Genomic DNA, 27014 nt, shown 5'->3' with positions numbered 1-27014 from the left:
TGCACCCCACAGAGATGATCTTGTATGCTCTCTACATGACTGAACGCCCTCCTTAGAGCAAAAGCTGTCTTATTTACCATTTAACTCAGGCTGTGTTTCACCGGCATGAGCGTCTTTACTATACAACTTCTGTTGATTAGGTTAGCACTTCCCGCAAGAGAGCTGGCAAACACACCACTTGAGCATGAGCTTCATCAAATAGCTATTAGTATGAATCTCCCTCGAGTCTGTGAGGTTGTTGAAGGTGCTTCCTTCACAGGAAATTAACTTAGATGTAATGGTACAAAAGGAGCCCTGCTTTTAAGTAGGTACGGAATTGTGTATCTGGCTCTGATGATCAAGGCTTTGACTTATATTATATTATATTATATTATATTATATTATATTATATTATATTATATTATATTATATTATATTATATTATATTATATTATATTATATTATATTATATTATTCATTTTCTTTTTGGCTTAGTCCCTTTATTAATCTGGGTCTGCGATAATAATAATCTGGATGCCCTTCCAGCTGCAACCCATCACTGGGAAACACCCATACACACTCATTCACACACATACACTACGGACAATTTAGCATATTCAATTCACCTATACCACATGATTTTGGACTTGTGGGGGAAACCGGAGCACCCGAAGGAAACCCATGTGAACACGGGGAGAACATGCAAACTCCACACAGAAATGTCAACTGACCCAGCCAAAGCTTGAACCAGCGACCTTCTTGCTGAGAGGCGATTGTGCTACCCACTGCACAACATTGCTGCTATATTATATAATATTATATTATATTATATTATATTATATTATATTATATTATATTATATTATATTATATTATATTATATTATATTATATTATATTAATTGTTTTTTATTTATATTCATTTGTTTCCCCCCTTATTGTTAACCTTTTTATCCCCAGTTAAGTTTTATTTACTTTTTTTTATTTTTTTGCATGCAGGAAGGAAGGAAGGAAGGAGGGAAAGAAGGAAGGAAGGAAGGAAGGAAGGAAGGATGGAAGGAAGGAACGAACGATATGTGCGTTCGACTTCATACAGTGCTGTGCAGACCAATCGAAATCTGTCTTAAAACAGTGCATGCCAGTTAGAAATTTTGTCCAGATTGATGTAGCACTGACGCTACAAGACATGTGGCATCAAAGTACCGCGTCAGCGCTCTGAGATCAGACGACTGATTGAGCCAGTGCAGCGTCTGAAGAGCGACTGCAGGAGCTGTGATGATGACACTGATATTACATGATTTAACAGGTTCATTGCATGACAACAACCTCATGTGTTTCATGTTTATTATTGGACAACTTCCATTTCACAAATTTTCAAACAAATAATTAACTTTTTATACCATCTCTATCTTGTACACATCATGCTTATTAAACGACTACAAATATTTTACTGCAGTAATCATCTTTTGTTAAATAATTTGTTCAAAATGGTTGGATTGTTTGCACAGGTTTATTTGGCCTTTTTTATACAGACTACTGTATTCAGCAAATGCTGTCTTGTTTACCATTTAACTCAGGCTGTGTTTCATCGGCATGAGCGTCTTTACTATACAACTTCTGTTGATTAGGTTAGCACTTCCTGCAAGAGAGCTGGCAAACACACCACTTGAGCATGAGCTTCATCAAATAGCTATTAGTATGAATCTCCCTCGAGTCTTTGAGGTTGTTATCCAAAAACGATTTAAATTATATATTTTAGTAATCAACCTAAATATTAACTCAAGCCTTACAGATATGTAATAAAATAATTATTATTGATCCTGACACTTCTATAAAGCTTTCTTAACAAATAAGGTTTAACATTTTTTTTTATTAAATATAAAAATATATGATTATAAAATATTTTTTCCGATCAAGCCGTTTTATGCAGAAATTTTAAATGTGACATTGATGTTTATTGCCCTTTCTTGGTACTTTCTACTAAGTGTAGCTCATTTATTTTGGTCCTTTTGTTCAATCTTTTTTGGAATAAAGTGCTTTTTAAAAAATGCTTTCATTATCCAAAATAATCTTAATCATTGTTTAAGACTTAATCCAAACACTCTTTTTAAATATATATTTGAAAGTTTTATATTTATAAATGTAAATAAATGTAAACCTTTTTGGCATATTCAAACAAGAACTGGAAGAGTTTGACATCCCATTCAACATCTAGTAGCCTAAAGATTAATGTTTCAGACTCATTTTCTCCTAGAATTTGTGCTTTTTGTTTTGTTTAATAGGCCTATTCGTGGATATTTTTTTCCTTTTTATGTGCCCTCTCGTTTTCCCCTTATTTCTCATGCGTTTGTTATATAGGCTACTTAAATTTAATTAATAATTTCCTTTTTGTTTAAAAATGAACTGTAGTTTGTAGAGACTGCATTCTGTTTATTTGTAGTGTGAATCTTTTGTTGTTATTGCAATAAATAAATAAATAAACAATAATGCGATCAGTCATCATGACTGCTGCAACTTTGAACCCCGAAATGTCCGGCTTGACGGCTGCATTTTCAACTCCGCCCCCACCTGTGCTTGGCTAATCTCATTGATCACCTGCTGCAGCAGTGCTTCATGTTAAACGCACCAAAACAAACGAATGAACGAACGAACAAACAAACAAACGAACAAATGAACGAACAAACAAATGAACAATCTGTTCACATGTTTTCCATTCCTTCTTTTTCTTTTCAATTTGATTAGACATTAAAATGTTACTTGAGATCCACATAGTGAAACCGTTCACTCATACATATATATATATATATATATATATATATATATATATATATATATATATATATATATATATATATATATATATAGACAAAGTCTGCAAAACTAAATTGAAAGCAAAATTAAACTGGTAAATTTATTAAATGGTAAATAAATAAATATATAATAAATTACATTTCTTACACCAAATGCATATACATATACAAAAGTACAGTGGTTTAACCCAAAAATCCTTAAAAATCTGCAAGGGCGGCTGGGGGAATGATATGATTGAACTTGGGCTTGGACCAAGCAATCAAACAAAGCACAGAAACCAATTTCCAAACCACTGCCCTTACAGTGACCTGATACAGCAGAATCACATCTATCCTCTAATAACTCAATCCCTCGACTTCCAGAAACAGAACTAGTTTCATACACTGCTTATAATGCAAGACAATCAATGAGGTGAGCACAGGATTTTTCAAGTCTTAGACTCTGTATTCATGTGACCTTACATGCAGGTTAATCAATAGAGCTCCACACGCAGCACAAGAACATGTCTGCTCTGTGTCTGGCCACATGAATCAGGCCAAAGATTATATTTCTGATCTCATGCCAGAGTGTGACGGCAAAGCACCTTCATGTCAGAAAAAAAAGAGAGTGTCAAAAGGTTAATTCTTCAATTAATTCAGCAGTCTGATGTGAAGTGGTGATGCCCTTTTCCAAGGCGGAGATAAGGCATGCATTAAGAATAGATGTAGATATCTAAAATCCCCTGTTTATTGAACTCATCTTTATGTATTGATATTTTTTTCGCTGTTTATAAAGACGTTTAGTTGCCAACATGCTCACAGCAGAAGCCTACAATGTCCTTTCTTTGTCCTCCATTTATTCAACCATTATCTGTCTACATAATAATCTGTTTTCACTTAGCTAGTGAGAAACTAAGAGAAAATCAATAACAGAGATGAAAACACAGTGAAATCTTTCCAGGTCAGAACGGTAATCAATCGCTAGCTATTAAGATTCTGACTAGCTTGTGAATATTGATTGCTATTTCACTGTACTTATTTAAATAAAATACAATTTAATCAAACAAAATGACTGACAATTAGAGAATATATTATGAAATTGGTACTTCAGACTTCAGTTCCCTTCAGTATGCATAAAACTACAGATAAAAATATATAAATCAAAAACAAATAAACCTTAAAAAAAATCCATGAATTAACAGTTTTCCATATTGTTTTGAGTTTTCCATGTTGTTGTTGGCTTTTTAAAAAAAAAATTTAAGCTTTTGAATATCATTATGGACCTTGATTTTTTTCTTAAAAAAAGCTTTTGATCAAAAGCCTGATAATAAACTGCCAGTACTATACTGTTACATTACGGAATTATTCTGTTTCTTATACAATATATTGTTTCAAAATACAAGAAATGTCATTTAAAAAACTATGTTAAATGAAGACTTGAATTTTCAAAAACAGAATTTTCAACAGAGCAGAGATCAAGATCCCGTAATGCAAGTCATACATTATTTTACACAACTGGCAATATATTTCTTAAATAAATCTGAAAAAAACAACAACACAGGTTTATGCTTGTATACTGTATATGTCATACCTGTTGACCTTTCCTTTTCCCAGTATTCTCCCACATTTTACAGTTCTATACCGCTGTGATCCCGTAAAGGTATTTTCTCGTATTTCTCTCGTGTTTTCAATCTTTCTATATAGGGTGGCAATAAACATTAAAGAGCCGATCCTCCTATGTGCAACCCATACCGTCGAACCACCAGGGGATGCCCCTTGCTCTTAAATGTGAGACTGTTCTGTGCTTTTATTTTATTTAGGCATGAAAACATTTTTAAATAAATATAAAAACAGTGCAATTCCCTTCCTTTTCATTACAGTAGCAGTGCATCCAGCCTGATCTCATGAGAAAACGTAAGTATTTTACGTTTTATCCGTTTAGTGGCTAATTCGTACGAATTTGTATGAGTTCAGTCATACCAATATGTGCGATTTTAAAAAAGGAGGCGTGGGTGATGAGCAAATCGTACTAAATTGTATGAATTAGATTGTACAAATTCATACGAATTAGCCACTAAATCAAAATGTTACCAATTGCCGTGAGATTGTGTTGGTGCATCAGCTGATGCACTCCACAGTGATAAATAGATGCTATTTCCCAAACAGTTTCTGTACACGTGATTTGAAGCGGAGCGAACGCCTGGGTTTTGGGTGTGTGTTTGAACTAACTAATAATAATGACATCCAAAGATGTCGATCTTGGTGGGGGTTTTTTCAAACACAACTAATTTTGTCCTAAATGAGCATAAAAAGTTAGGAAAGCAATCAAATGCTTCATTATAATATTAGATGTGTGCAGTTTTAAAGTGACACTTCTGTTATTTAATGTAATCAAACTAAAAATCTATGAGAAATTCATTCGTTGCTTTTTAATCAGAAAGTTATACAGTGAAGAAAAGATTAATGAGATTTGATAACTTGATTCTATTTATTTATATAATAAAAAATATTACTGACCGTTTAACTGTTTATTTACAATGAAACAGCTCCAGATGGTATGGTATGACAGGTATGATATATGTTGACTACAACACCCCAAGCATCCAAGAATGTGGGCAGCAGAATAACTGAAAGAATTTGGTGTGATCATGACAGACATGTTCATTTTGTAGCTCTGCTCTCCAGTCAAAAGCCTAACACACATCTAAAAATAAGCATATGTATAAAGCCACTGAAGTGCATCTGATTGCAGTTGAGTTGGCAATTGCCTATTGGCGATAGTAGCTGTCATAGCTCTGGGATAAAGGTTGTGGGTTTGATGCTTGACTCCCTAGATCAGTTGCTTTTATCTTTGACTTGATTAGAAATTGTCCTCTTGCTGTTTGCTTGGGGAGGGGGGGGGGGGGGGGGGGGGGCGTCCCTTACTGACTCGATCAAGCTTTCCATGCAAGAAAACACAGAACAGAAATGTCAGATGTGCATCATGTGATCTTAAGCATTTACGATGACTTATATATGCACAAATACATACATTCAAGATCAGTCTTCTGAATGTTAATGAATACAAAATGCACACACAAAAGAACAGCAATGGAAATGCAATTGTCAAACTAATTAAACATTGCACATTATATCATATTTGACTCATGAATTTGAATGAACACAAACATCAACAATTTACTGTCACATCATTGAGCACAGCCAAACTATCATGCGCTTGTGGTCACATCCATTCCTAACACAGTTGTTTGTGCAAAAGCGTAAACCCTTTAAGCCATGGTTTTGCATTCATTACACTGAGGAACAAATTGGACGTTTCATCAAAATCCTTCTTATGATTTTACATGTTCTAAGTTTTTGATGTTTTAATGAGGGCTGGCAATTTGATGTTAACTGACAAGAAGATGCATTAAAACTGACAAAAAAAATTGCTAATATCTTTGTAAAATCTAATATTATATTACTTACAGTTCATTTAATTAATCAGCAGAAATGCATAGTTATAATTTAACTATAAACTTCAAATAAACATTCATTGAAGTTAAATAGTATAACCTAAAAATATAGTGTTTCAGCTAAGATGATTTTATTTTAATCTTACTTTAGTTTTGATTAAAGTACACTATAAACAAAACAAAAAAAACATAAAGTGTATTACAGTTAAATTATGGTTAAAACCATTAAAAAAAGCAATAAATTTACGGAATTATTTTCAATAATTTATAGTCTCAAACACCAATTTTTTGAAGTACTAACACCTGCATATTGTACACAGTTACACAGACAAAAACACATGAGATGAGAATGAGATGGTAATATGATAAACTAATGCACGTTACAAACAACTTTTCCCACAAGCAGAGGAGCATACTAATATACAAAGATGCTTAGTGTCATTCACACAACTACTAAGTCTAAAGTGCATGGCACAAAAGCATTAAGGGCATATCCGAATCCACTTTTGCTATTTTAAAAACGGAAAAATACAGTTTGCATCATGGCACATGGTCTAACAGGATTGTGCTTATTCTTTTAATGAGTTATGGGTGTATTTTGAGCATAACGTGCATTAAACCAATCAGAGTCTAATCTAACATTCCCTTTTAGAGTCAGGTGCCTTGCACCATGGTGCAATTGCTAATTACAGGGCGGACTTTGTAAGAGAAAAAACTGAATGCTTTAACAAAGAGAAAACAGTTCAACAAACCATCTGTAGCACGAGGATAAGAAACAAGCCTCCTCCATTCGCTTTCTTTACTTTCTCTTTATTTTACTTTTACTCTACTTTACTCCTTTACTTTCGTGGATAAGAAAACGGTGTTGTGCGCACTCTGCTGAAGACAACCATTAGCCTACATACTTAATTTTGTTTGTTAAGCACAAAGATTTGTTTCAAAACTACTTCTAAAATCAGTTCTAATTTCCAGCAAACTAATAAATTAACAGTAATAACAAAGCATGGTTATATCCAAACACACATCCTTTTCTTATGCCCCTTATGGTGATACATATGTCTCCAAAACCTGACAGATGGACAAATCTTAACTTGTTTTTATTAAAACAAATATAAATATGCATATAATAAATAATACTGCTATAACATTATACAAAAGCGAATTGTCATGAATAAACTGAAAAAAAGGCCCCCGACATGAAGAAGGAATGGGGGAAGTGGTTTTTATATTTATCTAGGAAATAATAATTATTGTAAAATCTAAATCTTAAAAAAAATCATATTTAAAGATATTTGTGTGTTGCTGTATATCATGTGCATCTTAAACAATGTGTAAGCATTTTGGACCTACATATGTGCATAACTAACATGCTCTGCGCTGGACTTTTGTGCAGGTTTTAGTTGGTCAATGGCGAAGTCTATTTCAGTTCTTCAAAATAGCAACGCGTCAACAATGTGCCTTAACATTCCTCTTTTTTAGACCAAAACACCCATGAGTCCACAAAGTGGCGCAAATAGATTTGCTATTTAAACAACATGGCACAAAATGTAAAAATTAGGGCTACGCTGGTTTGAAAATAGCAACAAAAAACACGTCTTGCGCCTTATTGCGCTGGGTAATACCTAATACTAAAACATTAAATATTAACTGACACTAAATGTAATCTTTTCTGGTTTTACTAACTTAGGCTAGAAGGCATAAAACATGCTTGTTGAAATTTCATGTAAATAGTGTGTGAAATGCAATGGGTCTTATTTCAAAGGTCTTATGACATCATCAAATGCACAAATTAATCAGACGACAAAAAGAAGAGTTAAACTGGCCAGGCCAAGCTGCTCATTAATTCATTTTCAGTCACTGAAATGTACTTGAAAGAGTATCCATAAATGTTTGACCAATAGATTTAACCACATCAAAAAGAATAAATCTATAGTGGGAATCATTAAACTTTTTTTCTTTCAAGGCTGGATTCAAACATTTATTTCTAGTCTATGTTTATAGTCATTTTGCAATTCAATCAACTGACATGGATAAAACCAAATCATGCCTTTTCTTCCAAATGTTTTTTCACATTCAGAAGTAAAATCAGCTATGCATGCTAATAAACATCTGTCTGCTTATGTAAACAACTCAAAATTCAGGACTATATGAGAAAGTAGAGGAAGAATACACACTGTATCTGTATTATTACTATATAAATTCCTCTACTTAAAACAAAAAGCTAATTAAGATATGTTAAATCGAGAGAAAAGACTGAAATCACTTGTGTGGGATTTTTGAAAAAAGGAAAAGCCTATATATGTGAAAGTCTGTGAAATAATAGAAAACCCTTTACAGAAGAATGTTTGCTGATCTGCATGAAGAAACAAAATTTCTAATAAAGCGATTTCTAAAAAGAGTTGTGCGCCAACTAAGGTGAGGAGTTCATACAGGGAGGAAAGAAATGGAAGAAGATAAAACTGAGAAATAACAGAGTAAGTGAGAGCATCATGAGGAATGAATGACTCCTCATTTTGCAAATAATTATGCTGATCACTTTGTGAAGGAATGTTTACATCATGTCATTCAAAAAATTTCCTGTACTCAACAGTTCTTTATGACCATGGTTTATTAATTATACATGTTTAAGCTATCCTTAAAGCTAGGATTTTAGGCTAGTATTAACTAGAGTTTCATATATAAATCGCAAACCATTAAAACACTATGTCAAAAACGAATTATTATTATAACAATTAGCATAAATCTCAAGAAATCTGCACATTCTTAGTAACTGAATCTATTATTATTCATATTTGTAATCATTATAAACATTTATGAACCTTTTATGTGTCAATAGCATTTGAAAAATAATCGTTTTTGTGATGTATCAAGAGCCACAGTATCCAGAGTAATGTCATCATACCACCAAGAAGGAAGCTGTCTGAAAAGGATGTCTGGGTGCTAACCTGGATTCTATCCAAAAAACATAAAACCCCAGCTGCCCAATTAACAGCAGAATTAAATTTGCACCTTAACTATCATGTTTCCACCAAAACTGGTCATCGGGAGCTTCACTGGCCAGAATAGTGGCCAAGTCACTACGTATTGCTGGTGGAGAAAAATGTTTTCTCATGTGCTCCTTCAAAACACCCATTGGTCCAAAATATTTAGATCTGGTGACTTGGGAGATTTCAATTTGAGTTTTATGTTCATCAAGCCACCCTGTCAGCAGTCTTGTGTGTGAGGTGTATTATCAACCTGATACACATCACCGCCTTCAGGATACAATGTTTGAACCACTGGGTGCATATGGTTTACCAGAATGGTTTGGTAGGCCTTGGCAGTGACGTGCCCATCTAGCACAAGTATTGGGCCTAGGGAATGTCATGATATTGCAGCCCAAACATCACTGATCCACCCCATGCTTCATTCTGGGCAAGCGACAGTCTGGGTATACTCTTCTTTGAGGCTTCTCCACACCATAGGAAAGACAGTTAAGGTGACCTCATCAGAGAACAATACATGTTTCACATTGTCCACAGCCCAAGATTTTAGCACCATGTTTGGCATTGGCACAAGTGACCAAAAATTTGGACCTGTGGAGCTCCCAACAAGCAGTTTTGGTGGAAACAGGAGAGCTGAGGTGCACATTTAACTTTTATTCAACTTTTTTCTGTAAATATAATAATGGCAGTGCAATTAAAAAGAAAAATATTTTCTAATTATGAACAAATGTAGCTTTTAAAAAAGATAAGAATTAAATCATTCATGGTTGAAGTTCAATAATTTTTAAAAGCCTGTTTCATTTAAAAATATAGTTTAATTATCTCTAATTAACATTTTATGGAGCAAGAATAATCATAATTATTATACACTAAAATCAAAAATTGTAAATAACCAAACACTGTGAAATTTCAAACTACAAACATTTCTGGTTGTTAACAAAGGTAACTTGTACATTTTTGCTAGCTAATCCAACATTCAGTTTTTCTTCAACAACCCAATTAAAGCAAAGACCAGAAAATAAATGAGTTAGAAAGTAGATATTTCTCACCATTAAAGCTGACATTTCTGATGTATCCGAGCAGCTCCTTGCCATCTATGTTGCTCATGCGGGGGCATAAGCCTGGATATCCTGAGCAGAGATCCCTATGCATGCGGTGCAGCGCGTGGGCCATGGCGTACACCGCATCCATCACAAATTGCACCTTTCCCTCTTGCTCATAAGTGGAGTCTCTGCCAACCTTTTCCAAGCCTGCAGAAAAAGAAAAGTGCAATGCTAAGTTTTTAAGTGTTCAAATCCAGCCCAAATAATTACAGGACAAATAATTGTTTTTATCATGTCCAAATGATATTGATTGTGAAAATACTGGATTTCCAATTTACTTGGGGTAGAGGCAATGATTTTTATGCATATTTAATTCATTTTAAAAAAGTTAAAAGAATTTCCAACACATTTGAGAACATTTTAGGTTCAACAAGGTTCAATTAGATAGTTAATTATTTAATGTATTTACAACAAACAATTAACAACACATTTATTACAGTATTTAGTCAACTTTATTAATGTTAGTTCATTGGCTGGCTGGAATACTCGATTCTGATTGGTCAGTCGTGACATTCGTTGATATGTTATCTTGAGATATAACAACTGCTGGCTAAATAATGCAGGCTCATCCGAGAACTTCGAATCCCTTTGACCATAAGCGAATACACTCAAATCCACAAAACTACATCCACATTAATTTCCATCTGATTGTCTGTCACACCGTGCTTTTTGACTGTTTGGTGCCATCTTGTGAATAAATAATACGTAGGTCAGTGTATTCTTTATTCACCTAGTGTAATTTCTGTCAGCTTTTCATTTAATTAAAGAAATATTGAACAATATGTTTTGTGTCTGTTATGTTTGTGGCAAGTAGCCATGCAATGAGTGGGATTAAGTACATCCAGGACAGTTGCTTTCACAAAATAAAGCCATTCAGTTTTATACAACAGCCCAATAGGATTCTCAATGGGCTGCCGATAAGCCTGTCGGTCTTCAATCTGCGATAACAACCACCTGGATTTACTTTATCCTTAACTTATCAAGCACAACATTGGATTTTAATGATGTATTTGTATGTAAATGCTGAAATTGGCATAGACTAGCATTAATAATTGCTGTACAGGTATTGTTCATTCTTAGTTTTTATACATTATACATTATATTAACTATTTTTTCCCTAATCCATGTTAAACTAATTCTCACCATGCTTTAATGTATGATAATGAACTCATGCCATGCTCTGCAATATTTTTTTAAGCTGACTGGAATGACCTTTTCACTGAGGTTAGATATATAGGATAATAAAAGAAAAAAAGAAAAAAAAAAACTATTGTGAATCTAAAGTAAAATAACTCCACTAGCTACTGCATATCTTTCCGTCTAACTCGGAGTTTGAACAAAGCTTTAGTTTTAGTAGTTTAAAATGTTTAGTATCTTGTCAGTATTAGTGCCAATACAACAATATGGACATAATTAAAGGACATCTCTAAATGTTTAAATAATAAATAAGTATTCACTGTATTTAAAATGATTTTTATAAGTATTTTGCCCATGAAATTAATATTGTGCATGCCCATTATCACAATATATTGAATAATTGAATAGCGATAAAGGTCTACCACATGCATAATCTTAAATGCCAACCCTGTCATGACTTTTCTATTATATCAGAGTTTAACTGTGGAGTGTATTACATACATTTCCCCATTCATTTTAAATCTTGTGTAAATCAACAATGAGGGCTTAAAATGGTCAGAAGCAAAGAGCAAAGTAATAGGTTCAAGCGGAGCGCTCAATCATTAAAGTTGTCAGGATAGAATTTATAGAAACTCATTTAGAGAGAATGAAATACAATGTGTCTCTGTAGTGAACCAAGGTCTACAACTCAACTAAATGGGAAGCTTTTACCTCACCAGTGGGAGCACTTACTCGTCTTGTTGGTTTAATGAATCACCTGGGTTCAGCCACATTAAGGTGGATACAGTATCTTTAGAGAATGCTGCAAACCAAACCATTTATCTGTAAACAAATGGCTTGGGCTATGAACTTGATTTTGGGCTCTATTGCCCTTACCATGTTTACATTGTTCTTTAAAAAAATTATTAAGTTAACAAGCTATGATTAACAGTATATATTATAATTTTTGAGTTGTTGTTGTTAAAGTTGTTGATTCTCTATACAAGTTTTAGCTTTATTTATTTTTATTTAATTAACTTTAGTACTTACAGTGTGTATCAGCAATGTACATTTTAAAAAAAGATTTCAATGTATAGAAAGAATGTAAAATAAAAAAATTTCTGTATGCACAGATGGAGTTGCAGTCACACCCACAAACCATACCTGAGTCTACCTGAAAGGGGTGGTCTGGTGCTCGGTTCACACAAACTCCTGGACGGTTCATATTGCACCAAATCACAGAAGTGAGCCACTTATTCATGTATAAATTGGTTAAGCAATGTATTTATGTATTTAATCACTTACTTTTCTGACATGCTAAGTGATGCGCTTCAAGCGGAGGAAGTTTTTATATGATTTCTGCAAAATTTTAGCAGAAATATGTCAGGAGGAGGACAGAGCAGCCGATTTGAATGTTATCACTCGATTGAACGGACGTTATCCGTGGTTATCAGCTGATAAATATGGGCTCAACAAGAATTATTTATATCATTTTTTAAATTTCCCATGAATTGTATTTCATTAATGTCTACCCCCACCGTCAGAGTAATGTAAAACCGATCTGGGGTCTCCTCTATTAGTATAGCTGATTAACTACAAGAATTATTTATATTTTTTTATGAAATTTCCCATTAATTGTAATTTATTAACGTCTACCCCAACCCCAACCCTAAACCCAACTGTCACAAAACACTGTTTAAAAACAGAGTTGTTTTTTTTTCTGGAGTCTTCTTTATTAGGATAGCTGATTAACCATGTGGAAGGATAATAATAGCCTTCAGAGTCTACCAGTAGGTGCTGAAGGGCTACACAGGCCCATATCTATCAGTGATAACCACTGATAAAGCTCATTCAATCAAATGATACTATTCAAAGCAGGTGGACTGAGACCAGAACTATGAGTAAATAGTAAACAGTTTATTGACAGGGGTGGTTAAAGTAGATAAACCAAACAAGAGTCTATTGCAGCTTGAAGTTGAAGTAGTGGATCTGATATGGAGGGACCAGAGGATGGAAGGAACCAGGATGATGGATAGAGCATGAAACTAACACCAAATGAGACCAAGAGGGAATCACAGCAGGATTAAGAGAGACAAGGAACGTTGGAGATAACAGGAAAACAGGAGCGCAAGTAATACCTAGATTAACCTGACTGTGAGCGTTTGTCCTTCTGTCAATTGACAAAGCTGAAAACTGAGTGAGCGTAGGTGCTGGGTTTTATGGGCCAGCATGAATGGCTGGGAATGATATGCAGGGCTAGTTAAAACTCAATTGACAGTGATCAGAATGATTGTTGTGACTTGAGAGGGGAGAACCTGGCCTGGCTTTTACAAAATGACTCACTTTTCTTTTTTTTTTTTTTTTTATTACGTTTTACATTCATAATAAATAGACTCCGAGCTAGAATGCTGAATAAAAACTCAATTTTTGAGTTCAAACTTGCCCACTTATAGTATATATAAACAGTAGTCAACATATACATATAGTGGTATGTGTCACGGTTACACAAGGATGGTTATCTTTTAAGGATTTTAATCAAAACAGCGTATCTGAATCAGAAAGACGAGGCAGGAAAGTGGTGTTGCAGACAGTAGCGATCTCTTAAATAGTTCACAAGGTAAACTTCTGAAAGTGAGTGATCTCACACACAGTTCATCTGGGAAACATCAAATGGTGAGCAATCTCACACACAGTTCATCAGGTAAACATCAGATCTTCAGGTAAACACCAGAATAGCTTTAGTCACTTTCCTTATTCAGTTGTTAGTCGTACATAAGCGAATAGAGACATCCATGGGAGAAGGCATGAGAAAGCAGAAGAGAAGGTGAGATGAACGATGCAACTTCAATACTAGCCGATGAGTGAGTGAATGAGGTGGGTATTTATAGGTGTTTGGTGATTGTGGGTGCAGGTGCAGGTAATTAGTATACTGGCGATTGCTCACGAGTGTGGTGAGAGGTGGCCGGTGAAGGAGACGGTGATTGGAGCTGCAGGAACGAATCAAGGGTGTGACAGTATGACAGTATTGTCAACGTTTGAAGTGGATCACCACCTTTCACCAAAGATGTCCTAAAACTATAGAACATTCATTCTTGCACTAGGATGATTTTGAAAAACATTTTTGATTCACTTCGAATGTTGACTACTGTATACAGTATAAGCAATATATGCAATCAACAGATTTAAAATACAAGTTCATGTTAAGCTTTTAAATATATGTACATATATGCAACATATTTAAAATTGTAAAAAGGGGCATTTATATATAAATGAGGGTGGCTGTGCCAAGAAACATCTCCAGGTATTCATTTGAGAGCTGGATCAAAACAGTTACATGCACCCCTAATAATATGCACAAAACACCATAGAAATGTAATCATATAAATTTTGTGGCATCCATCCCTAATATCGAACACGTTTGCAAAAGCAATATTCACTGAATATTTAGACCCATTTATAAATGGGTTCTTGAAAGGCAGTGTGGCAAATCTTGATGCATCCAGTTAAGCCAAGCCATTCTGTGCAGAAAACACAGTCCAAACACACTTCAGTCTTCTAATCAGTCCCAGATCTGGGGCTGAGAAAGTCTGGAAGCATGAGAGGGAAGGGTCTTTTGTCTAAATGAGTGATGAGTGACAGTACAGAGGACACAGAGCTCAATCATTAAAACCAGCATCTTAATTAAACTTCATTTACGGTGGCTAATTCAATTTGCCCTGGACAAGACTAACACATATTGCCGTTTCGCGGCAGATGAACACCACTCAGCTGTGGTTAGATGAGAAAATTAGATAAATGACAAATTAATTACAGAGATTTTCTTTCATCATGAGATAAATAAAGAACAAAAAAACTGAAAAAACATCCGAGCCATTTTTGCTTATGACAGGCTCATATAAATTTCTATTTTCAAAAAAATTGTATCATATCAAATGATACATATTCCATATATTATTGTACTGCATTATGTTTCTGTACACACTGTGATGAATTATACTCTGTTATCCACTTGTTAAGTGTAACATCACGCAAAGCGGCTTTCGGATCCAAGCGCTCCATCAATCTGCATGGGAAGACTCAACAAATGGTAATAATAAAAGTTTACAAAGCGATATAATATTTTGAAAATCTATATATATATATATATATATATATATATATATATATATATATATATATATATATATATATATATATATATATATATATATATATATATATATATATATATATATATCCATGCCTAATAACCAATGGCCAAAAAATTATTTATTTTTTATAATTTGTTAAAATATTGGTGTTTGTGTTGTAGCAAGTCCAGAGACTGTTGATGACACCATGATTTTATATAAAATACACTTTAATGTTTGATAGGACTAAAAGGGGGTAATAAATGAACATTTTCTCAATTCAAATGAGTATAGCAGCTTAGACCCGGAAACAGTATTGCAGACGTCACAGACACGTCACGACTTAACAAGCGGATACAGTGCTACCATTCAAAGGAATCTGCATTGCATCACAGAAATAAAGTCAATTTTAACACATATTCCAGCCTGATATCACAGGGAAACATAACTATTTACGTTTTGCCAGTGTAGTAGCTAATTCATACTTCAGTTTGTAATTCAAGTTCACTCATAAGAAAATATGTGATTTTAAAAGGGAGGCGAGGCACCCCACCCCTAACCCCATTGGAGGTAAGCAAATCATACTAAATTGTACGAATGAGATTGTACAAACTCAAACGAATTAGACACTTAATCAAAACATTACGAATTGCCATGAGATTGTATTGTATATTTAAATGTATAACAGCTATTTTAAATATTTCTGATCAAATAGCTTTGGTGAGTAGAGGGCCATCTTTCAAAAGCATTAAGCAAATCTTAAAGTCTTTACTATATTTATTTTGCTAGTGCACATTGTTGTTCTTTAGGGGAAAAGTTATTCCATGCAATTTAATCCATTGAAAAAAAAAATGTTTTAGGAGTCTTCAAAACAATGTTCAATGGCTGACCATTTGCTTTTACATTTGAAGTGGCAGTCCTTCTCTGTTGATGTCAGTTTGACAGCTTCAGCCACAATAGCCTTAACCATGTCCTTCTTACCATTCGTTTGCTAAAAGGGATTGATGTCTAAAAAAAAAAACACCCACCACTTAATATTCCATTTCAGATGGAAGTACATCAACATAATGAAACAAAAGTCTTAACATTTTGACTGGTGGTGTGCCTATATTAATTGTATCTATTAATAACATAGTTATTTTATCCATATACTCTAACCACGCCTTAATTTTCCTACAAGTATATAGGGCGTTTAAGGTATATTATATATTTATATAGAATCACCATTCAACAAGAAATTCCACAATGTCCTTATCGCTCATTCCCATCAAAAAGCCACAGCGATGGGAAGGAAAGAAAAAAAGTGTCACTATAGACAACACAGCTTAAGCTCAACTGACAAAGATATTACCAAAAAAACAATTCATAACTGCACTGGGGCTGTAGGATGACAGATAGCATCTAATTTATAATTCAACTGACATTTAGGGATTTTGGGGAATTCTGTCAGTGTCAATCTATAGAACATTTCACAGCAATTAGGAGTCCCTATAGCCAGCGAGGAAGTCATTGATTACACCCTCGTTTTCCTTATTAAAAATGACAATTTGAAGTGAATAATAACACATGGGCATGTGTTATATGAACTGCTGCTAATGTAATGTTCTACTGCACTAGAGTCAGATGCATGATTCCTTTTTTCGTATATGTTGCTATTTTCTCCAATTAAAAAGGAATGTATATCATGCCAAGCACTTGAATAGTGAAACTGCCCTGCTTTTTGACAGGATTGAGAAAGTATGAGGGAAGTTGAAAACAAAGTACTCTAAATTGCAGAGCTTTAATGAAAATTCAAACTTGAAGATGTTTAATGAAGACAGCACTGATGGATACCTGACAAGATCATCAGACTTCGCTCTATACAAATGACACTCATCATTTGTAGCAGCAACGTTTAATGATCGTGTATTCACCTGCAGCTTCAGCGTGAAGAAAACTGGCATCTCATACTTCAATATAGATTTAAACCTCATCTGAAAACTCTTCTGCATTTTTAATATAATGATTAGTGATAGGAATTTTCTGCACAGGCACATGAAAAATCGTGGTAATGTTAAAAATGAATCATTAAAATTAGAGCCGTGAAATGATTTTGTAGCATAATGGGAACTTTATGTATTTACCTGTCATTTAACAACTTCTTATTCACAGTTTCTTAATTGCAAAACCAGCTCTGTGGAGCAAACAGGCTTGCTTGTTCATTGCTTAAGGGTATGCTGGAATATAGAGGTCCTTATTTAAAAACTAAATCATCTCAATTATATAAACCTACATTTTAAAACTATTAACCTTTAAAGAAACAGCACTTTTTTAGGAAAATAAAGTATCACATTTTTTAGATGTTCACTTAGTTTTAGGTAAAGAATCATGTACAGTCAAGACATCAAATAAAATAAAATAAAAAAAAAATGAAATGAAATCCTTATACATAGATATTCTTTATCAAATTCATTAAAGACAATATGCTAAACACAATCATTTTATTGTCACATTGTTTCTTTAGTTCATTTTCCTACTTTTAAGAATGAATGACAAAAATTATAGCAATTATAGCATGTGCCACCAGAGTGTAATTTGAAAGCTGGCTAAAAGGTTTTAGTGTATACGGGTCAATTGATTATTTAGTGTTAGGTTTATGGAATAAGTGTTGGAAAAAAGTTATTTTTGAAAGTAATGCATTACAATATTGAGTTACTCCCCAAAAAAGTAATTAGTTGCATTACTTTTTATGGTAAGTAATGCGTTACGTTACTTTTGCATTACTTTTTTTGACCTGGCTGAAGCTTTATCTTTTCATCTTTATCTTTATCTTTAGGTTTATCAACATCAAATTACGTTTATATTTGGTTAATTTTAGTTTGTGTTGGAAAGTGACTAAAATCCAACGTCTGATAGATGTCATAGTAGTAACGTCCAGACAACATCAAGGTGTAACATGATTAGACTTTGATATTTGGTTTATTTTAGGCTGGACATTAGACATTGATGCCGGCCTGATGTTGGGTTCTGACGTCAATCCGATTTTCATTTTCAAACCAATCCAACATCCCCGCGTTGGGGTACAACATCAATATGACATCATGTTGACGTCCTGTGCCTGTAGGGTGCCATATATACAAATGACAGTTTTTTACAATTGTTTTGCCACAAATTTCAGAACTCTGGTGTCAATTTTCAAAACTAGATACAAAATTCACAACCATTGTCAAAATTGTATGTTTTTGCAAAACTCTTAACTCTGTTTTCAAATGCTTGGATACAACACACACAAGTCAAAGATACTTTGTTCATTAAACTAAGATCACCTATTCAATATAATACAATTAAACAGCAAATTGATCCCATTTCAAAATGTAACTGAAACATTACATTTAAAATAAATGCGCATTCATTTACTTAACATGATGTTATTATCAACTGATCCAAGCACTCAAAATGATAAATAACTGTTGCATTACTCTTGATGCGTGGAAACTGATGTACAATATTACATGTTTAGAGGATGAAAATTTTAGGATAGTTACCACAGAAGATCACCCAACTGTACTACATTATCTATAGATTTCATCTTTATTCATCCTTATTCCATATTTATGGTTACTTTGTTCCATCCATGTACCACTTTTACAGACAATATTTTCATATTTGACATTACTGTGTGTAAGAAAGCCCAATCACAGCAGACCAATGTCAGGCATGGATTCACATTGACAGAAGGTTCTTTCCAAGATTTTTGTGTAATGAAAACACCACTGTGATGTAGAGGAGAACCTGTGACCAAATGAACAAGACCAGACTGATGGAAACACAGATCTAAAATAGAAATCTGATATATAGAAATTTATGCAAATTACATGTGACATAATAGTTTGTATGAATTTTAAATATATAAAATATGTCATACATGCATATGTTGCCATATATCATCTTTCTATTTGGGAATGTGCAGTGAGAAAAAAATGACAGTAAACATACATTATGATGGAATGAATAAAACTAGTTCAGTGTATCCACTGTCTGTACTGCTCCCTCTACACTTATGTATAAACCATAATGAAACCTGTATCATATATTTTAAACAACAATATTTAATGATTGTTAAAGATTGTTTATTGAAACGATGTGCATCTTGTGTGCTGTTGATCGAAAGTTGTGTTCCTGTAGTATTTGTATGATAAAAGGATTATGTGAAACAATGATCCTGCAAATGCAAGACTTCTTTAAGGAAATGAACGCACCATGCAGTGTTTTGAACACTGGAGAGTCTGTGTTCAAAGTATTGACTGTTTAGATTTTTGTGTCTAGAGTTTTGAAAATTGACATCAGGGTTTGGAAATTTGTGGCAAAACAATTGAAAAAAACTGTAATAAAAGTTTGAAGTGAATGCATTTGCTACTTTTTGTCCATTCAAATAATCCTCTTTTCCTTTTCTTCCACGTGTTCAAAATAAAAAAAAAATATATTTTTATCACAGAAATGTAAGGCTCTGGAATCTTCCTTTCTGTCTGTTCCTGCATTCTCTCATTGCGTGCGGGATTCAACGTGACTATGATCACTTTAATACAACAATCAATTTTTTAAAAGCGAATTAACTAAACTAAAAAGTAACTCACGTTACATTTTTTTAAGTGACAAAAAATATTACTTAATTTTAAAAAAGTAATGCATTACTTCACTCATTACTTAGAAAAGTAATATTATTAACTTGCGTTACATGTAATGCGTTACCCCAACACTGTACAGAATAATATTTTACTTTTGATTTATGAAATAAGAAAAGAGAAGAGAGTCCAGGACATTCCACTGCATTCATGGACACATAACTCACATAGTTATAATTTTTAGGCAGAGTTTACAGTCATCCAAGGGGTCCAAGCACTGAAGGTGGTGGATACATGTTCATGAAGCTGTAGCATCATCTTAAATTCAGTTTGGACACACAGAAAAAAAAATGATTCATTGGATTTACAAAACAAAAATTGGGATAATTTGATTGTTTAAATTCAGCCCACATAAATTGTTTGCAACCACTTAAAAAAAATTGTAAAGTAAATTAATCTTTTTTTTTTGGTTTTTAAACCATAACAAATTTCCAATGGGTGGTGTTTGGACCCTAATGATTGCTCATTGTGGCTAGCTATATTTATAAATGATTGGAATTCATTTACATACTGTACAATTGTTTAACTCAAATGTTATGTTTACAAAGTGCTTGTGAATCTATAGAAAGAATTTTCAGGAAGGTACATTTTACAAGCAGTTTACTCAGAATTTACTTCTATATTTAAAAATGTTTCATGAATGAGACTCAAAATGTTTTAAATCTGCTTGTGTACCTGTTGCTTTTCTGATGAAATGCTCGTTCATGCTGTACTCAAGTATATGGAGCCTGTATTCACATAATCGATAGTCAAGTTAATGTTCTGAAAAAGTTTCACTCCATATATGGATTTCTTCCACAGGTTACGTCGTTCAGAATCAAAAGTATTTGATTTGACAGCACACTTCAACAATGCATTCCTCTCATCGTACTGTGAGCAAAAAAGAACAGAATGAGGAGTTAGACATTCAGTTCTGCCATGACTCACAGGAGACATTTGGCAAAAAGCATGCAATTTTGATACTTTCAAGAAAACACGGACAAAGGTGTACTTTATGAAATGTCTTCAAGTGCCCTCCACTTAACAGGAATCTTTGGCCTGCTTTCATTCTTCCCGTGGACACCCATTTCACTCGAGCATAAAGGGCTCAGAGCTATTAGAGTTGAGGCAAGAGACGAGCACCATGAGTGGAGCTCAATCCCAACACAGACACTTTGCGTTTAGATGCCTTTTCATATTGAAAGGCGATGATGCAGGTGCATGAGAGGGCTGAAAAAATGCGCTATTAACAGGCTGCCTACGCCAGATGCTCTTCTGTGGATCCCAAACATTTCAGGGAATTTACTTGAGCCGTTTTTCTTTTCTTGGTGTGAGACAAGAGAATGTTAATGGGTCATTACTACTGAGCAGTACATCTGCATGTCCCTAGATGTATTCATACACAGTTTCCGGTCAGTTATTTTAACAAATGTTGCTGTTTTACCTTGCATTACTTAAAGAATCATGTAAAAAATAAGTAAAAATATATATTTGCTGCTGAAAATTCTGCTTTGCCATTACAAGAATACATGCATTCTAAAATACATACAAATAGAAAAAAGGTTCAACTAAAACCTTCCACTATTGTGGAAGACTGTTCCCATCCTTTACATGGTTCATTTAAGTACTTCCATCTGGCAGATAGTATAAAGTACATTTAGCAAAAATGTAATAGGAAAAAAGATACAACATTTATTCCCACTACCATTGTTTTTTCAAATAGAATCTTACATTAATTGTGTAAGTGCATTTATGTCAACACAGGCTCATTCTGAAAACCTAGCCCTACAGATGTTTCTGGAGACCACGATTTACGTAGCCAGAGGTATGTATGGCTGCATTTCATGTTTTTTTTTTTTTAATGAACACTACGGGGCAGTGTGACGCCATTCCTTTTCGCGCTTACCAGCTGACTGCTGACCGCTTACCTCTGTATGGACGGCATTCCGGCTGCAACCATTTTTATCCTGTTAGCGTGCCATGTGCCATGTTTTTTTTTGGATTGCTTTTGAAATGTGTTGGTTTGGTTTATGGAAGTGGGTGGGCGGGTCAATCGATAAAATTGGTTGGGTTTAGGGAAGGGGGAAGGTGGGTCAGTCGATCGTTCGCTCACTCAGTCAAAAAGTCAGTCGACAGCGGCCTCTGGTGGGTTTACGTGAAAACAGCAGGCGCAAATGGCACTCGCGATGGAAATTTGATATCTCAAAAAGGATACACAGCGGCTTCTTGTGAATTCACTAAAACAAAAACTGCAGAAAAACGTGCCGCTGGTACGTATTTCACGGTCTCCAGAAACTCGTCATCATTTATCATTTATTTTAATTTAATTAAAGACTTATTTTTATTTTTGTGTTGGCCAATTTAATGGCTAAGTGTATGTACCCAGGCCTATTTAGAGTGCTGAGATGTTAAGATGTTACAGAGGACTTATTTTTTTTGTTCCAACTTCCAAGTGGCCTATAGCCCATGTTATGAATAAGTAATGTTAATCCATATAAACAACTCATTCATGAAAAAAGGCAAAAGAGCTGTGTGCATGTGCACATTTGAATAATGTCGAGCTATAAACGGGTTCAGGCATTTTAAAAGCTGTCAATCAATATGTACTTGTCAGGCTCGGGCCCTATCAGGCCTAAGTTTTATGGCCTGATTACAGCTCTAGTTCAGATGCCACCTCATAGTCAGGTATAACGGTTTCATTTCACCGCCAGACACCCAAATGGCAGGTACTATGGGTTATCCATACTGTGACAAGGCACAATTGAGTAGCCTATTCCAAAGAAATTATGAAATTTTTGTGTCTTAAATTATATTTGTTGAGGTCTTAAAAAGATCTTAAAAAGCATAAAATTTTACTTTTAAAATGGTGCAAGAACCCTGGCATGTTCTCCCCATGTTCACGTGGGTTTCCTCCGGGTGCTCCGGATTCCCCCACAAGTCCAAAGACATGTGGTATAGGTGAATTGGGTAAGCTAAATTGGCCGTAGTGTATGCGTGTGATTAAGTGTGTATGGGACTAAGCCACAAACACTGGCTGAACATGCAAACTCCACACAGAAATGCCAACTGACCCAGCCGAGGCTCGAACCAGTGACCTTCTTGCTGTGAGGCGAGAGCGCTACCCACTGCATCACCGTGCTGCCCTCTTTTAAAATTATAGTTTTATAATATATAGTTTAATAATATATAACACATTTACAATAATATACTTGTGTACATGCATTACATAAGTTAGTGCCAAAGCCAATTCTAGAACTAATTTAACAAAATAACAGTGCAAAAACGAATACACCTGAATTAATATATTAGTTGTAGTTGTAGAAATTTTGTAGTTGGTACTTTTTTTAACAAACTGAATTTAAATGTATTATCTTTCTATTCCTATAAGCAATGCTTATATATAGGCGATGTGGTGGCACAGTAGGTAGTGCTGTCGCCTCACAGCAAGAAGGTCGCTGGTTCGAGCCTCGGCTGGGTAGTTGGCATTTCTGTGTGGAGTTTACATGTTCTCCCTGCGTTCCCGTGGGTTTCCTCTGGGTGCTCCAGTTTTCCCCACAGTCCAAAGACATGCGGTACAGGTAAATTGGGTAGGCTAAATTGACCGCAATGTGTGTGTGTGATGTCTTCCAGCGATGGGTTGCAGCTGGAAGGGCATCTGCTGTGTAAAACATGTGCTGGTTAAGTTGGCGGTTCATTCCGCTGAATTTTCTTAAATATATATATATATATATATATATATATATATATATATATATATATATATATATATATATATATATATATATATATATATATATATAGTTGAAGTCAGAGTTTTAGCCCTCCTGAATTATTAGCCCCTTGTTTATTTTTAACTAGGTAAATTAGGTTAACTAGGCAGGATAGGGTAATTAGGCAAGTCATTGTAAGATAAATAAATAAATAAATAAATAGATAAATATTTTTTTAAGGAACAAACAAAACAAACACTGGATGTTGACACACCAGAGAGTATTTTACATTGAATCTCCACATGGCCTCGCTTTCCAAAAGTCACAGTGTCCACTCACAGCGAGAGCACACAGGTAATTTAAAGTCATTATCAAAAGTGTTCTCTCCAATGAATTGTCTGACAATGATCATGGTGTCCTCTTATCCTCGCTCGAGTGGAAGTTTGCACTAAACACTAATTATCACACAGAGGTTCTTAACTCAGCGAAGCCTGTGCAACGCACGAACACACACGCACAAAAACCTTGCGAATAACCCTAAATGACAGTTTGAGCAAATTACATGGTTTTCCAAACAGAAGAACAATGTTAGCATCAAGGACACCCACCCTCTGCCCACATCGTGACCAGCCATCAGACACACTCAAACATCAGACAGTCTTTTTCACCTTCGAAAGACTTTCATTAGCATTTGGCCCGAAAGTTTGCAACTCTGATTGACCTCTGAATCCACTTTAGAACATTCTTTCATGCAGGTTTCCCCACTTCATCTGAAAAGGAACATCCTATGAATGTTTTGTTGACACTCCTACCATAGCACATAAGTTGGTTGTACGAAAGGCGTCCATTTCAAGGCAGGGGTTTCGGTGAGGGGATGTGAGTGCTGTTAACTTTGAGTTCCGGCCCTGCATATGTTAGTGTGCGCCTACTCAGGGCCCTGTGAGGGTCCATTCAGCCGATCGCCTCGGGCTACTTGTACTACCGCTGTGTTATTAACATCAAAGTACCTGAAAAAGAAAAAATGTGGGTGTACCTGCTACTACAATGCAGAGTCTGTGCACCTACATGCCCTCTGGAGTCTCACCTGACATTTTCAATAAAGCTACAACTTCACAAAGTCTATGGGAAAGAGCAGCAATCTACAAAAGAGAGTTTTTAAAGTTCATCCGACTTTATTGAACTTGGGGTGTGTGCAAAATTTCAATTGCAATGTGCCTTAGCAATTATTTACAGAATTTTCAGGGTTATTTTTAATTACCCATGTATCACATGCACCAATCTGTCACATAATAATAATAATAATAATAATAATAATAATAATAATAATAATAATATATTAGTAATAGTATATTAATAATAGTATATTATTATTATTATTATTATTATTATTATTATTATTATTATTATGTGTATATTTTGTTGCTTTTTAAATACATAGAAATGTTAGTGACTGTACCTGTAGACACAAATTGACAAATAACCTACAATATTACCTTGCTATGGAAGGATGTACAGTAATTTGTGGGGAAAAAAAGATAATTACAAATATAACTACAGTTAAACCCCGGTCAGTTCACACAATTTTTATTGTCGGTTACGAAAGTCACTATGTCAGATTATGCGATTTTGTCTTGATAAAATCTTGACTTGTCATGGGTAAGAAAAGTGTCAAACTACATGTTCCTTCACAATCAGTCATCCTGTGATATCTACGACGAGCATTGTTTACCAAAGCACTCACAGGTGTTGCTAATATTTTTTTTAAATCTTATTTTAATCTCAGTAAACACTGATGCTTGCTGACAACTAATAACTACATTATTTAAGGGCATTCCTTACGACATAGATAGGATCAAACTTATGATTGCTTTTTAATATTAAGATATTTTTTATTTTCTTTGAAATCTAAATGTATATTTTCTAGCCATGGGTTGCTTATTAAACATTCACTCGCCTGAACTTGCCACAAGTGAGATGGACAAAATGAAAGCACATCAGCAGCAAGGAAATATCAGATGCTCAAGACATAATCGTTAAAATAATGACATTTAAAATTTTAAGGTTTGTGATAGAACAACTACAATGGTAGTTTTTTAATTAAAAAACATTTAATTAAATTCCTATTTTCCACTAAGCAAAATATGATCAATTATTGGTTATGCAAACTTTAACTACCTTTTCTAAAATATTAAGGTGTTTTAAGCAATTTTATCTGACAGACTGGCACAAATATGCGACGTCTTCATTCTCACAAATAGTTTCTGAGTTCTCCCATCCTTCCAACAGAGTTTGTTCTTTCGAGGTAATCTGGAAACTGCTGCGAATACATTGTAAAAGCATTTCCTGCTTATTCAAATTTGTCATTAACTGTAAAAACTGTTTAATATAGGCTTCTCTAAAACTGTGAATATTTAGCTTTAATTTTATTTAGGCTAGATTATTATTTTAACCAACACAATCTCAAGACAATTTGTGTTTTGGTGCACATAGCTGTTTTGAAGCACTTCATCTCAAATGTTATTTGTTATTTTTGTTTATAGATAAATTACCAACAAAAATACTTTAAAATTAAGATACAAATTATACCAAACAAAATTTGTTTCAAAAAGATGTTTTTACAAATTATATTTTTGTTTGTGCCTGTCTTACACAACTGTGTGGGTGGATGATTGCACCCGCGACCCACCCATATGTAAATATGCAGCCTATTTTTTGACTATCTGACTGGTGCATCAACAGCCGCACCCACTGATATAATTAAGAAATGATGTGCTCCTATTGCATGGTGTAATCCACGTAACAAAACTCGTCGTGAAGAACGCAAAAAAATTAAACATGGTAGACTTTCTGCGATGGTGGCGTGAAGCGTCGCAGACATAGTATCAGTTGTATTTTTGTTTCAAATCCGTTGAATTATTTCATCAAGCTTGAATTTAGAGGACAAAAAGTCAATGAGTGAATACAACTCGACCAAACACCTTTTAGAAATTTTTAAATCCTACTGATTATTTGTTTAAGATTCTTTCATATAAAATGTCTATTGAAATATATTGATTTAAAAACTACTTCTGATTCTTTCATGATCATGACGTAATGTGAACCGAAAAGAT

General features: G+C 34.2%; 1 protein-coding gene across 1 annotated transcript in view; it reads right to left on the bottom strand.

The window, feature by feature from the left end:
• grm8b (glutamate receptor, metabotropic 8b) overlaps positions 1–27014 on the bottom strand; it is a 346404-nt gene that overhangs the window by 60073 nt on the left and 259317 nt on the right. Inside the window, exon 7 of the mRNA XM_056452403.1 lies at positions 10255–10455. Coding sequence (XP_056308378.1) covers positions 10255–10455 — 201 coding nt within the window. The remainder of the gene's footprint in view (positions 1–10254; positions 10456–27014) is intronic.

The sequence above is a fragment of the Danio aesculapii genome, chromosome 25 (genome assembly GCF_903798145.1).
Source record: "Danio aesculapii chromosome 25, fDanAes4.1, whole genome shotgun sequence".
NCBI classification, from domain to species: domain Eukaryota; kingdom Metazoa; phylum Chordata; class Actinopteri; order Cypriniformes; family Danionidae; genus Danio; species Danio aesculapii.
This window is presented reverse-complemented; position numbering and strand designations above follow the sequence as displayed.